Raw genomic sequence first — 14,920 nt, 5'->3', positions numbered from 1 at the left:
AGCTCAGGTGGAGAAACAAAAGGCTGAGCGTTGGTTTCTCTGCAGGCTGCAGCACGCCTGCTCGCCCCGCAGGCGCAGCAGTACATGACTCAACATCCTCCTCTCACCTGAACCGCGGCTCACCTGCTGCTGGGCTGAAGCTCCTGCGGAACTTCTGGAGCACTTTAATGAACATTTGGGATAATCCCACACAGATGTGGGTCCGTTAACGGACCAAACAGGAAATAAGGAATCATCAGGATGCAGTTGCTTTCAGTTGATCGTTTCCTGATATCCTGAATTTCAAACGGATCCAATCAGAAGTCATCATGGACGCTGTTCCAGAGACTCTTTAACATAAAATTCCATCCGAGTTATTCATGATCCCGTCACACACGAGCAACATTCCTTATGGGAATGATGGGACCGTTGTGATGACGACTTCCTCCAAGTCCTGAGATCAGACACACGAAGCAGACTAAAGTTATCAAATCGTTTAATAAACTTTATTTGTCCAAACATGAAAACCCGGACAGAACCGGAGAGGCGTCGGGACGTTTTACAGGAAAACCGAAGACAGGAGCTCCTTCAGCTCCGACAGGACGGAGACTGACGGGAGACGTCCGGCGTTCAGCAGCGAGCGGAAAAACCTGCTCCAGGTCAGGGTTAACGTGTCGCTGTGGGGGAGAGAGAGGTGTTACGTCAGCCCAAACCCAGAGATCACAGAACCAGACAGAACCAGTACCAGGGCCCGTCTCCACAGAACCGCTCTGGCACCCAGCCGCTGCCGTCCTTCACCAGAACCATCTCCTCATTGGTCAGTAGGAGGTGGACAGTCTCGGCCACGCCCACCAGGTCCACCTGAGAGGTACCAGTACGAGAGGGTTAGAGTCTACCGGTACCAGCGGGTTTTTATTGGGTGGAAACGGGTTTACCGTGTGGGGGGGTGCGGTGGGCTCCAGCAGACCCTGACGGATGTAGGACTGAGCCGACGGGAGCTGCTGCACCGAAGTGACGTCTGGCTGGAGGTCCAGGTCCACAGAGGACAACCAGTCCACTGGGAAGACCCAGTCAGTGTCCTGCAACGATCTGCAGGGACAGAACCACACAGCTCAGAACCAGTACCGCCCCGCCCCTCCCCAGGCGGCCCTACTGTACCTGTGGCAGCAGGAGAGTGCGCTGGGCTGCAGCGCCGCATGCAGCAGCCCGCAGGAGTGCAGCTGAGACACAAGCTGCAGCAGCCCGATGGCTCCGAAACGCACCGACCACCCGCTCACGTCGCCCACCGCCAAATCCTAAAACACAAATCATTCGACGTTAAAAGGTCCTCCTCCAAATTTACAAAGTTCTGCATTACTGACCCTGAACAGGTGATCCGGTGGGGTGGAGTAGACGGTGATGCAGCCGTCCTCAAACAGGAAACAGCTGACCACAGGAAGTCCGTCGGCAGCTGCAGAGCTCTTCTTAAGGCGATTAAACTGGTAGAAGTCCCAGGGTACAGTGCAGCTGTCCACCTGCAGCAGGTAAACACGGGAAACGCCCAAACATGGGTCAGAACCGGACTCAAGTGTGCCCATTAGCTCCTGATGCGTCTGGATGGGACTCACCTTCAGGAGGACATAGTCGCTCTCTGAGGTCCCTCTAAAGATGGAGAAAGTGCCTCTGTCCAAACATCTGGAGTGGATGAAAACCACACTGCCCCCTGGTGGCAGAGAGCACAACAGCTGGAATGTTCTAACGGCTCTTCTGCCTGAGCAGCACGTTCACACAGGGGTGGTTGTGTTAGACCAGGGGTGTCAAACTCAGATTCACACTGGGCCCAAATGAAACTCTGGGACGAAGTCACGGGCCGAACTTAATATTTTTTGAAAAAGTGACGGCAAATTTGCACATTTTTTTCATCAACATATATGCAATTTAACCTTTTAATTTGGAAACAAACTTATTTTTGCATTAACACTAAATGTAGAATAAGCAAATTACACACGAGCAAGTCCGATTTAAATGAAACGCATCAGTGGTATTCATTACTTGTGGTATAATCAGCATTTTTAAAATCTATTCAGGGTTTATGTTTTCTTGTTTATTCATTTATTTTTTATTCTCCTTTTTTCTCCTGTAATAAGTGTCATCGCTGCTGTGACATCTAGCTTTCCCCACTGAGGAACAATAAAGGGATTTTCTATTCTATTCATCTATCTGCAGCCTTTCCACTTCCTGTTTACTGTAGGTTAAATCTTTTCTCACGGGCCAACAACAACATACAAATATCATTTTATCTTAAATGAAAATGCAACATCTCACCTGTTAACTTTCATGTTTTGGAGCAGAAAAAGAGCATAAAACCAACATATTTAAAGCTCAGTTTGCTCCACTGGTTTACTGTGATGCTCACCTGTTCCAGCCAGATACCTGCATCATGGGGTTGATCTGAGCTGAGGAGGAGACTCCTGTTGTTTTGTTCATCTTCATCATAATAATGACAACATTAGATGACAACAGGAGCTCACATAGGTTTGTGCTGATGAACATGTCTGAGCAGCTTGACCACGTTGTTGTGTGTCGGGGAGGAAAAACAACAACTACAGCAGCCACAGAGTCGTGCTGGTTTGAGCGTGTCGCTGCTCGCTGGAGTTATCAGCTCCGTCTGGAAGTTATTTGTACAACTTTCTCTTTCAGTTGTGAACACATTACTGAGCGGTTAAAATCTCCGTTTCTGGGCTTCAACGTCGGCAAATAGCTGCGTAAACTCGGCGCTGAGAGAGAGGAGTGTTTAGTTTGTCTGAGACAGCGGAGCTGCAGACACCAGCAGCAGACGCTGGAAAAAACACAAAGGAGGATGTGCTCGGACTCCACGCTAACGCCGCAAAGCATACTGGGAGTTGTAGTCGTTACAGTAAAATCGGCCAGCGGGTCAGTTTTAATATAATTTTGATATTTATCTCGCGGGCCACATAAAAATGCTCCCTTGTGTCTGACATGTGTGTTAGACCAGCAGCAACAAAGCTGTTTCAGAACCCACTCCTAAACTTTTGTTACACAACTTTCATCCTGTTTTTGACTTTTCTCTGAATCTCATTAAATTTAATTAACTTAGTTTAAAAATAAAACGTTTATTTTGACATTTTTACTAAAACCAGCTGTTTCCAGATACTCCGACAATTATTATTGGTTTAAAGACACTTTTCCAGCTCATTTAGTTCATCTAAAATGTTTTTGTTGAAGCTAAAATAAATTTGTACAAATTACTTGTTTAAATGTTGAATTTGTGTTTTTTTCGTTTCAGACCGAAAAGTCAACTCCTAAACGCAAACGGAGCGACAGACACGAACATCCACACGAAGCATCTACCCAGACTGAGAACGCTGCTCTCGTCAACAACAGGAAGGGGGCAGGGCTCGGAGTGAAAATCTGGACAGGAAGTGATGTCACAGCCTTCCAGCAGTCGCCGTCGAACGTGAGGGTCACAGGGATCCAGGGAGGCTGCAGAACCGGAGCCGGACCCATCAGCAGCTGTTTTCAGAAACAAGAAAAATAAACATCTTTTCTAAATTCTCACAAACGTTTTTGTTAAATTGGACACAAATGTTCACGCTGAAGTCAGAAACGTTACGAGTTTGAATGTTTGGGTCGCTGGATCCGACCAGAACCAGGCTGGGTCTGTGAGGCGAAGCTTCTTAAAAAAAAACAGGTTTCTGATTCATTCCCTGTAACCGACAGACTTCCTACCAGTGGGTTTTGTGAGATCCATCTCCTCCTGGTCCTGGTGGTTCTGGTCCAGAGGACTGCTGCTCCCACTCACCGGTCCTCCCGGTGAGTAGGGGGATCCAGCCTCCCCGCTGCCCGGTGAGAAGGGGGATCCAGCCTCCCCGCTGGCCTCCTCGATGAGACACAGCTGCTCTCTGGCTTTGCTGAGGGTTTTCTGTGGGAGCAGCTCTTCAGCAGGTCCTGCCGGCTGACCTGGGATCAGAGTTACAGGTCGATCGTTTGTGTTTAAGCCAAGTCCGACAGTCTTAGACCAAAACCTGAATGTGGAACAGGGACACTCTGGCGTTCTGGTGTTTAGAGGTGGGGTTAGTCAGCGCCGTGCCCGACAAAATTTAAAATGTTTTTTTTTTTTTTTTTGGAATACAGCTATTAAAGGAGAAAGCGTACATTTAGTTCACACACCTCCGAACGCCCTGTGGAGGTGTCATGTTTTAAAATATAGCTTTTTAATAAAATGCTCCACATTCCACCTTTAAGAGAAGAAACTGAAGGATTGTTGACATGAACAAGAACATCTAAACTCTAAATGATTAAAAAATGCAAAAACATCAAAAACGGTTTACTTAAAGAGCAAGTCACCCCCTAAAAGAGTATTACTCCACTCCCACTTCCTGTTTGAAAAATGCAACAAATGCTCTTGCCTAGCAGACCGAGAGGGCGGAGCTGCTAACACACACACACTGTGACATCATATGGTACCAGCTAACGTTCTAGGGTACCTCTTAGCCAATAGCGATGGCAGATTTAAATTCAAATGCAGTGCAGAGTTTTTACCTGACAACGGCACAACACTGACAGTTTTAGGCAGAAAATTTTAATTTTACCTAAAATGCACTAAAGTGCAAAACTATTGACTACACGTGTCTGCAGCACGATTAGACACTCGTTTATTTAGTTTATCAGAAAAACTAAAGTTGATTTGGGGGGTGACTTGCTCTTTAAGAAGTAAGAACGGCACCACCTGAGATATAAATACAGATTATTAAAAAACTCTGGAGTCATGTGACCTGGCCTCTGCTGGCCCAGTTTAACGGACTGAACCGGTTCTGATTCACCTGGCCAGGCGGGGAGCTGGATCCTCACGCTGAGTCCGTTCTCATCTGGATGTAGGCAGACATCGTCTGGAGACGCCACAGAGCTCCTAGCGGATGGAGGAGAAGGTGAGATCTGTGACATCATCTCCAGAAGGTGCTGCAAGTGCTTGTTCATTACCCAGCAGGCCTTGCAGGAGCAGACGGAGGCTCTTCGTGTACGTGGAAGGAGTCGGCAGCAGGGGGACGAGCCGAGTTCTCAAGCTGGGGCACAAAATCCTGACAGGAGCAAAGGTGGTTGTATCATCATTTCAAACCTCCAGAACCAGAACCTGGGCCAGAAGCAGAACCAGTGGTACCATCTGGCTCATTCTGAGCTGATAAAGTCTCTTCTTCTCCTCCAGCTCCTTTGTCAGTCTCTCCTCTTCCTCCATCAACTGTCTGGCCTTGTCTGAGGAACGTAAACAAACATCAGCTTATTGACACATATGTAAAACCATGAAGGCATCACAGAAAACATCCTGCGGTCAGTGAACACACCTTCCATCTCTTTGTACTTTATCTGGTTGTGTCTTTCTGCCCGTAGCTCCTCGAAGCTCATCTCCACTCCTCCTCTCATCAGCAGCTTTTTATCGTACACCTGTGTGGCCCCGCCCTCATGAAGACCTGCCTCTTCTCTGGGAGGCGCCTTGCTGCAGCAGGACATCCTACCGACACTAGAACAGTTTGTTACTCTGCGTTTATACCACCCAACATCAAGTCATCTAGCTTCACGTGTCTTTAGTGATTTATAGGAAACGCTCACCGCCTGGAGTCCAGCTGATCAGCCTGCAGCACTATCTCCTCCTCCATCGCTGTACCAGAGTCAGTCACAAAACCCAGCCTTTAAAAGAAACGTGATCACGTCACCACTCGGTCTTGTAATGCTGGTCAGTGACCTTGTCGAGTTGAGCAGCGCCTCGCCTGGAAAACAGATGAGAGCAGACGGACGCAGCAGGGGGAGTGGCTGAAAGACGGCGTTTAAGTCGGACAGATTTCCTACATGTGTAGCTCGCGGGTGACGATGGATGAAGACGTCGTGTTAGCGTTCATACTTGTTTAATTTGTAATTTTAATTCTGGTGCCTGTTAGCAACCGGAACACACCCTCACGTGCTTGTGGATATCTTATAACGCATATGGAGACATGACTGTAATAATAAGTTAAGGTTATCAGCTGTAGGTTTAGTGTGCTCATAGGAAACGTGACAAAAGAACACAAATCACATTTCTCTTTATAGCCTACATAGTTGTCATCATCAATGTTACATGATTTACAGAATACATGTGACCAACTAACATTTCATGTTCTACCACCGGATGTTTGGATCAAAATGTGAACCAATCAGATCTTGGATCAGGTGAGAGCCAGGTGTTTCCCATCATCCCCTAGGTTTTGCAGCCGAGGGAGAGCAACTGTAGCGCCTTGCTCCAAAATCTGCGGCCGCCTTGATCTCACGAGGTTATCGTTGCCTACGTATGCATGACGTCAAAGCAAGTCGGCATGTTTGTAAAAGCCCCTCAGACATTACTGACATGTTCTAATATTATCAGATGAAAAACTAAATTATCAGACATGCTGTCTCATCTGCTGCTTTTCTAAACTTGCAAAAAGTAACAAAATCATTTGAAAGCCACTATTTGTGGATTCTCTGGAAGTTTCCATGGAGTGTGGGACAACTTATTTTATCATTGACCCCATCATCTAATCTCACAGCTGAAACAAGCATCCTTAATAATCTGTGCACAGGAAGCTTACCGATGCTGTAGTAAAACAAAAGGTATAATAATTCCTTATTAATAACATATTGTTGCAGCACTATAACAGAAAAATGAGATTTTGCAATAAATATGCAAAATATTTACATATGAATTGTTTTGGAGCCCTTTTATTGGCAGAATCTGATATTAGTTTAGTTCTTACAAAAATTGGGTCCCATATGGGCCATAGTGTGACATCATAGGCACAGATTCCCTGTCCTCTTGTTTGGAAATGGAAATATGGTCACCCTATATTAAACAAACTGTCCACCCGGGCTTTTGCGCTGCACAGAGACGCTTCGCTGCCTATGACTTTGAACGTCAGTTGAGAGTCAGTCTCATGCAGACTGACCAATGAAGAGAGGGCCTCAAGTTAAGACCCTCTCCTCATTGGTCAGTCCACACGAGGTGGGTCAAAGGTTACCCTGAGCAGGTTACGTGATGTCAGGCATTCAAGTATTGAGTATATTTACTGCATATTACAGTAATATATTCTGTATGTGACCATACTGTGGTGATCCTTGGGTCGTGATGATGGGACCCTTGAATACTGTTGCCCAGGGTACAACTAATGGACCATTCCCATCTGTACCGGGTCGGCCCAGGCCGGGTAGCCCCAGTCGGCCCCAGCCTGGCCCGGTTAATTCCACACATCCTTGTCTTAAGCCCATGTGGGCTGATTCTACCCACCAATCAGAGGCTAGCTCTAATGGAAGGTGTGAGTTTGCTGTCAGCAGTGGGTGTGTTGGCCCTGGTCGGCCTGAAGCAGACCCCCTCGAGAAGAGGGCTGAGAATGAGCCTTGGTTGGCCCGGAAAAATACCAGGACACCCAGATATGTAAACAACCTACACTACCCGGCCCGGGCCGACCCGGTACAGATGGGAATGGCCCAAAAGTCTTAATCTGGCCCCGCTTCTCCCTGACTGAATGCTGATCTGTAGCCCGGATGATTACTGAGTGGAAACAGCTGGGTGAGTAAACCAGGTGAGGAGGGAGCTGCTGAGGGCATCTGGTGTCTAAATAGGGGAGCGTATGTAACAGCGCTCAACTCGAACAAGGCCACTCGGACACAAATCTAACCGGCATGCACTGCGCGCCGATCACCGGTGATCTTCGCAGAACTGGCTCATCTCGAACAAGGCCACTGCCAGTGTTTGACGTGTGCACGCCTCCAGCTGTGTCATTCCACTTGATTATCTGGGATTATTTTGGTATCTAATGAAGAACTTCCTCCTTGAAAAAGTCCATTAAAGTTCTGACATGGATGTTTTCAACAAAAAAAAACTACAAACTTTCAAAAAGATTCACAAAACAGCAAAGATTCAAACAGCAACCGAGGAAATCCAACAGTGTTAGCCTTTTTAGTGTACCCGTGGGGACCGGGCTTTCTCAGTCCTAGCACCGTTACTCTGGAACCAGTTGCCACCCTCAGTTAGGCTTTCCCCTTCTCTGCCAGTCTTTAAGAATCACCTAAAAACACACCTCCTCCGCTTGGCGTTTCCAGAACATGTTTGATTTTGGCCCTCTTTTATGTTGAATCCATTCCACAGTTTTCATTGGACACTCAATCCATCCACTCAATCCAAATGTGTTTCACACATTTGTCCTTTGCCCGAATGTTTCATCTATCTTATAATTTCCATTTTGTAATTTGTATTTTGTAATTTGAATTTCTTTTATTGTTGATTTTTTCAATATATTTACTTACAACTGTACCATGTTCAGCGCTTTGGGCTTCCTGACAGGGTTGCGGAAGGCGCTTTATAAATAAAGCTTTGATTGATTGATTGATTTTAACAGCGTTAATAAAAACATTCATTATTGGTGAAAGAGCCGAACGGAGGAAGGAACCGCGTGGACTCGGTTCCGTCAAAATTTACAGGTAATTATAGTACCGTTTATGGTTAAAGCGCGTGTTTTCATGGGAGTTTGGCGAAACTAACAGCAGCCTTAATGTCCTTGGTGGAGGATCCGTTAAAGATCATAAAGCATCGAAATCCAACCGGAAAACAACCATGTTCCGCTTCATAAACATGTTAGCCGGTAATACCGAGGATTTACTCACCAGCAGCGTAAAATAAACAACCACAACAATCCAAACAACCCGCCGTTACAGTGGAATTTGAGCTTCCCGTAGCGCCTCCACCGATTGGGTTATGATTAAGACGTCACTTCCGCTCACAGCAACAAACAGTTGCAGCGCTTCCTCTGGTGGTGATGTGTACTGCATCCTCAGAAAAATCCTTTTCGGGGTTTTCTGTTTAAACTGCAGATAAAATGTGGCTGTTTTTATAAATGTATTCAGGCGGGTTCAGGTTATGACGTCATCCCCTAAGAAAGACACCTTTTGTAAACTGGCTCATCTCACACATTTAGAAACATCACCTATGGTGCAGTTTAAATGTGAATGTATTTTGTTTCATTAGATTAACCCCAAGATCACCAAATTAGCCTACTCAAATTAAGGAAAAATAAGAATATCTAAACTGGAATTGGTAAAAAACACAAAACCTTCACTAAAAAATTAGCACCTATAACAACAGTAGGTGTCAGGAGAAACGGCCCACGTGATTTTCTTGTGAATTTCGACGTCATCGTGACTTTATGGTTTCAGCCAGAATGTGTAAACAACAATTTAATCCAAACATTTAATTTGTTTATTTGTAGCAAATGATCATTTCAAGTTTTTTCTTCACAAACAGGATAATAATCTTACAAGCACGACATTGCATCTGGACATAAACAACCTATGAGAAACTTTCTCGCTCCGTCAGGCTCTGAAACCACACCTGAGTGACGTCAGAGGCGCGTCCACCTGATTGGACTGTCTCGCTTCCTGCAGTAAACAGCAGCAGGGCTCACTGGGAGCGGCTCAGACCCAAACTTGTTCTTTGTTCTCCAACTTTCCCATCTGCTCCCAGTCAGACTGAAGATGTCCGGATCCTGCTCCTCTTCCCTCCTCCTCCTCCTCCTCTTCCTCCTACTGCTGCAGCGCGGAGCGGAGGGGAGCGCGGACTGCGGCAGCGGCGCTTTCCGCTCCGGCCACGATGACTTCGTGCTGGACACGAACGAGGCGGTGAGGGAGGGCGCGGCCCTGCTGACCACAGAGAGCGTCTCCGCGGACGCGGACTGTGAGACGCTGTGCTGTCAGAACCCCACCTGTAACCTGGCGCTGCTGGAGCCGCGTGCGGCAGGCACGCGCACGTGCGTCCTGTTTGACTGCATCTACAAAAACCTTTTCGTTTGTCGGTTCGTGAACCAGGTCGGATACCAGAGCTACATCAGAACGTCCGTGTACCAGAAGTACCTGCAGGAGCAAGGTGAGAGTAGACCTGGACCAATCAGATCACTGAAGACCTGATCCAGGAGGGAGGATGTCTGAGTCTTTTCTGGAGCCGTTTGTAAATCTAATTTTACTCCCTTTGTTACCAACAGTCTGTAAATAGTCAGAATCGTTTATTCAAATCTGATATTGAGAAATAGAACATCATCACCAACAAGGTGCACCAATCCACCTGGTCTGGGAACACTTGGTTAGAGTTCAGGTGTTTGATGTGGGAGGTGATGGCTCATGGCCCAGAGAGGCAGGAGGTGTGGATGGGGAACACCTGGCCTTCCCCCACAGAATCGTATAGAATGATTTCTACAGGAGGACCTAACCCGGTTCCTGGAGCTGTAGAACATGTCCTGATATTATTACACCAAAGCTTGTCATTAACCTCAAACTGCCTAAAAATGCACCAATCCTGGTTCTAGGGCCAATTTCAGATTCGGACTCAACCCTGATTTTGACCTATTCTAATTATTCTCCCAGGTAAACAGGCTCCGCCCATCGCCAACGCAGGCCGTGACGCCATTATTCAGCCCGGAGAGACCGTTCTGCTGAATGGCTCTGAGAGCCTGGCGCTCAACGAGGCACACATCACCACCTACCACTGGAGACAGCTGAAGGGAGACCCTGGCCTCACCTTGGAGGTAACACCTGCAGGGGGTGGGGCCTCAGCTGTTACCTGAAGATGCTTCATTCTGATGTTCTTCGTAAACAAACCCATACTTTATTTGAAGAGCAAATCACCCCCAAATCTATTTTTTTCCTGATAAACTATAAATGTGTCTCTAATCATGCTGCAGACACGTGTAGTCAATAGTTTTGCACTTTAATGCATTTTAGTTCAAATTTAAATGTTCTGCCTAAAACTGTCAGTGTTGCGCCGCCATCAGGTAAAAACTCTGCACTGCATTTGAATTTAAATCTGCCATAGCTATTGGCTAAGAGGTACCTTAGAACGTTAGCTGGTACCACATGATGTCACAATGTCGTTGTGAGCCTGTGTGTGTGTGTGTGTGTGTGTGTGTGTGTGTGTGTGTGTGTGTGTGTGTGTGTGTGTGTGTGTATTTGTTAGCGGCTCAGGCCTCTCGGTCTGCTAGACAAAAGCATTTGTTGCATTTTTCAAACAGGAAGTGGGAGTTGAGTAAGAATCTGGTAGGGGGTGACTTGCTCTTTAAGATCCTCTAAAGTTTGAGTTTTTTCTTAAAACTGATGCTTCCAGGGGAGCACCTGTCTGAGTGGATCTGTACAGGTGTGAGTTCTGATGGATTCCGTGTGTGTGTGTGTGTACTTTCCAGACTTCCTGTTCTCCCTCTGTCCCTTGACTGTAAAATTCCAGCTGGTAAACATGAAAACTTGAACTGGATTTTTTACAGAAAACGGACCACCCTGACCAGGTGAGGCTATCCAACCTGAAGCCCGGTTCCTATCGCTTCCAGCTGACTGTCACCGACTCCAAAGGCCAGTCAGATGACGACACGGTCAACGTCCTCGTCCTCAACCAGACGCTATCTGCCTGTGAGTGCTCATGGGAAATGGCCGTGCTGCGCCTGTTCTGAGTCAGAACCTTATCTAACCGATTATTAGTTCTTTATTTTATTACCGTTTAAAATCCTTAAACAACGAGAACAGCCAGCTTCCTGACTCCCAGTGATTTCAGTCTCTGTGGCTTTCTAGTGATAACCGACACCTACACTCATACTGGTCAGACTAGTTTACCACACACACACACACACACCTGAGCAGAAACCTGCTCCTACAGGTGTGTCGTCTCCCCTTCAGTGTCGAAGACTTTCAGCAGATTTCAGTTGAAACTCGCCTGAATCAACGGATCATGTGTTTGTTATTGAGCCTGGTTCTGATCAGACCCGGTTCTGTGTAACTGAGACCCGAGTAGAAAGGTGTAAACACCAGCTGTCCCCGTGGATACTGCAATGTAAACACAGCGGCACTCCCAGGCTTTATAACACACACACACACACACGACTGTGGGCTCATGTTTATGTTCAGCCGTTGAGAGCCATGGGGTAATCTCACCTTTACCTCAGCAAGAAACAGGAAGTGATGTCATGCATGTGCTTATCCCAGCTTACTGCTTGGCCCCGTTGAAGGTGGGCCCATGCCGCGCGGCGTTTCCTCGATGGCGTTATAACGTTTCGACGAGAAGTTGTGAGGTGTTTACATTCGGAGGCTGCAAGAGCAACGAGAACAACTACCTGTCTGAAGAAACGTGTCAGGTAGCCTGCAGAGGAGTCACAGGTAAACTCACACACACACACACACGCACACACACACACACACACGCACACACATACACACACACACCAGTGGTTAATGGCTTGTTTTATTATTTAGTCTCATCTGAGAGGAGCATCGTTCTACCTGCTGCAGGTAAGTTCCGTAACACACCTCCTTACACCTCTCACATGGTCAGGAGGCTTTGAATTGATGTGTGTGTGTGTATGTGTATGTGTGTGTGTGTGTATGTGTAAACAGAGGAGTGTGGTAAAGCCTGCGGTCCTGAGCAGATGACCTGTGACAGCGGCTGCTGCCTGGACAGAAGTCTGGAGTGTGACGGCGTGAGTCAGTGCAGCGATGGTTCTGACGAGTCCGACTGCTCTGAACGTAACTCAGACCCTCGTTCTTTCAGCTGGATGCATTTTTCCTCTTTTCTTTTGCTCAAAACCTGTTTTTTCTGTCCCTGATTATGGAACGCCACCCACACCCAGTGAGCCAGACCTTCTCTCAGCTGTTGGGAATCAACATGAATGACACCAAAGGTCAGCATCACTCAGTCTCCATGGTAACCAGTTTTCCTGAATGATTAGTCTTGACTTTCACCTTCCTCCTCTTCCTCCTCAGTGCTGTGCACAGATGCACCCCGCACCGGCCCGTGTCGGGCGTCGCACCCCCGCTGGTACTACGACCCTCTGGACATGAAGTGCTACCGCTTCACGTACGGCGGCTGTGACGGAAACATGAACAACTTTGAGAAGGAAGACGAATGCAACTCAGCATGTCAAGGAGTGACAAGTTTGTAGAACACACACACACACACACACACACACACACACACACACACGGTTGCTGATACCTGATTCGTACAGAAACAAACTCTGTTCTTGGTTTTTCTGCAGGTAAAAATGTTTTTTCCAGGGGAATTTTTACCCGTTATGAGAAGCAAGATGAGGAAGAAGGAAAATCAGGTGAATCAACCATTATTTCACTTACTCTGGATTTTGAGATCCACATTCCGACTGTTTACATAAAACAATCTGTGTTCTTGGAGTAAATAAGATTTAATTAATGGATGACGTCACGCCTGTCCTCGATGATAAACTCTGGAGAATTCAACAGACTCTTTTTTTATTTAATATTTTTAATGTTTGAATAAGTTTTGGACACATTACGTTGATTTTTGAAAAAAAAAAAAAAAAAAAAAAAAAGGATTCTTATCTTGTGGATCATTTCCTGAACAGCCTCAGTTCAGAGAAGTAGTGTCCTGTAGGACTAATGAGCTAACAGCTAGTCGGTGATGATATCTACTTGGATTAGCTTGGATTTCTCAATTTTTGCAAAGAAGATTTGTTGTTATTCTTTACACTTACATCCATAATTTTAAATGGTCTTTGTCATGGAATTCTGTGGTCGTTTACGTGGAATTCTGTTATTTATGAGGAATTGTCATATTGGCTTTAGAAGACACAGACCTCTGGTTACTTGCATGGACTTTTTGGCTGTTCACGTGAAATGATCTGGTCCTTTACGTGGGATCCTGCTGTTATTTATTTTTATCAGGTTTTGAACAAGCAGCAGCTAACGGTAGCGCCTCCGGTGCTCCATTTAGGGTTCTGGACTTCTGCTGAAAGAATCATTATTCATGTCTGTTTATAAACGTTTAACTTGAGCTGCTGTGAAAACTACATATCAGGTTTGGGGGTTGGTCCAGTCAGGAAAACGGTTTGTTGGGCTGAAAAGTGAAAATCCAGACCATTGCAGTCGATCCCAGAGTATCTGCATTCACAGCTTTGAAGTATTGAAAAGGCTCAGTCGACACGCTGTAACAAGCCTGTGAGCCAACACAAAGTGACATCATTGTTTTCTTCTCAGGCTCTGCTGCTCTGGCTGTGATTCTGGCGGTGGCCATCTTGGCTCTGCTGGCCATCCTGGGCTACTGCTTGCTGCGGAGACGCCGTCGTAGCGCTGCCACTACTCGCTCCGCCCACACGCAGCTGGCAGAGCAGGACACGCTGGTGTACAACAGCACCACCAAACCTCTGTGATGTCATCACTGCAGCTACACAGATCGTTACCATGGTGATCGGCATCAGCTGCCGTTTTTGTTGATATTCTGCCTTTAAATATTTCAATTTATTCGTTCTTCTTCTCCCCGCTGTTGTTTCCAACTCTTTTTACCGCTGTAGTTTTCAGCCTGCTGCTGATTTTAGTGCCCAGGAGTTCAGAGCCGGTTTAGTCACGCAGGTCAGGTCTGAGCAGCACATTTGTTCCCTTTTCGTCAATCACGTTGATTGAAATCATGTCCTGGAGTTACCAAGTAGTTAGAAACCAGCTGCTTAGTTCCTGTTTTTATCTGCTTTGGATGCGTTTAGCGTTTATAAAGCAGTGTTTGATTCTCAGGTCTTTTGCACTTTGTGTCTGTAAATATAAAGCCCAACGTGTTTTAATGAACCCTGTAGCTTTGTGTTGTTTATGATTGAAATGTTTGTACATTTTAGTGTAAATGTGAATAAATCTGTGCTGACTTATTTCTGAGTTTTATTAACAAGCAAATGTCTAATAAAGATTTTATGATGTCAAACAAGATTTTGAATAAAACAGAAACGAACTCTAAACTGTGGCTAAAGTCTATATTATTCCAGTTTTCACAAAAGTAATGAAACCAAAACTCGTGTCCTGAGTCACATGTCAGGTTTCGTGGGGTTTTTCTCTGACAGGTCGAGACTCGTCTGCCACCCGATGAGCCCATGTTGCCCAACTGTTGCTTCAGTCCAAT

At 46.3% G+C, this 14,920-nt stretch overlaps 2 protein-coding genes across 7 annotated transcripts; one reads left to right on the top strand and one right to left on the bottom strand.

The window, feature by feature from the left end:
* Window positions 1-458: 458 nt before the first annotated feature.
* Window positions 459-9,489, bottom strand: bub1ba (BUB1 mitotic checkpoint serine/threonine kinase Ba). 6 transcript variants are annotated; one of them, XM_070544508.1, is made up of 14 exons: window positions 9,368-9,489; window positions 5,584-5,661; window positions 5,319-5,494; window positions 5,138-5,229; window positions 4,960-5,057; window positions 4,803-4,888; window positions 3,709-3,939; window positions 3,331-3,492; window positions 1,587-1,681; window positions 1,341-1,493; window positions 1,138-1,274; window positions 915-1,068; window positions 725-840; window positions 459-656 (listed from the first exon to the last, which is right to left on the bottom strand). In XM_070544508.1, the coding sequence occupies exons 2-14, from the start codon at window positions 5,628-5,630 to the stop codon at window positions 539-541; spliced, it is 1,665 nt and encodes a 554-aa protein (XP_070400609.1). In that variant the 5' UTR covers window positions 5,631-5,661; window positions 9,368-9,489; the 3' UTR covers window positions 459-538. The 6 variants fall into 6 exon arrangements, with proteins under 6 accessions (XP_070400609.1, XP_070400616.1, XP_070400608.1 ...); XM_070544515.1 differs by having other exon boundaries at window positions 5,319-5,485; XM_070544507.1 differs by lacking the exon at window positions 9,368-9,489 and adding an exon at window positions 8,644-8,797.
* A 21-nt stretch (window positions 9,490-9,510) lies between these two features.
* Window positions 9,511-14,759, top strand: LOC139062779 (kunitz-type protease inhibitor 1-like). The gene is made up of 10 exons (XM_070544516.1): window positions 9,511-9,898; window positions 10,393-10,553; window positions 11,283-11,424; window positions 11,995-12,165; window positions 12,262-12,297; window positions 12,403-12,531; window positions 12,636-12,686; window positions 12,769-12,939; window positions 13,044-13,112; window positions 14,017-14,759. Exons 1-10 carry the CDS (start codon window positions 9,511-9,513, stop codon window positions 14,187-14,189), a joined length of 1,491 nt encoding a protein of 496 aa, XP_070400617.1. The 3' UTR covers window positions 14,190-14,759.
* Window positions 14,760-14,920: the final 161 nt, after the last annotated feature.

Source organism: Nothobranchius furzeri, chromosome 2, assembly GCF_043380555.1.
Source record: "Nothobranchius furzeri strain GRZ-AD chromosome 2, NfurGRZ-RIMD1, whole genome shotgun sequence".
Taxonomy (NCBI): Eukaryota; Metazoa; Chordata; class Actinopteri; order Cyprinodontiformes; family Nothobranchiidae; genus Nothobranchius; species Nothobranchius furzeri.
This window is presented reverse-complemented; position numbering and strand designations above follow the sequence as displayed.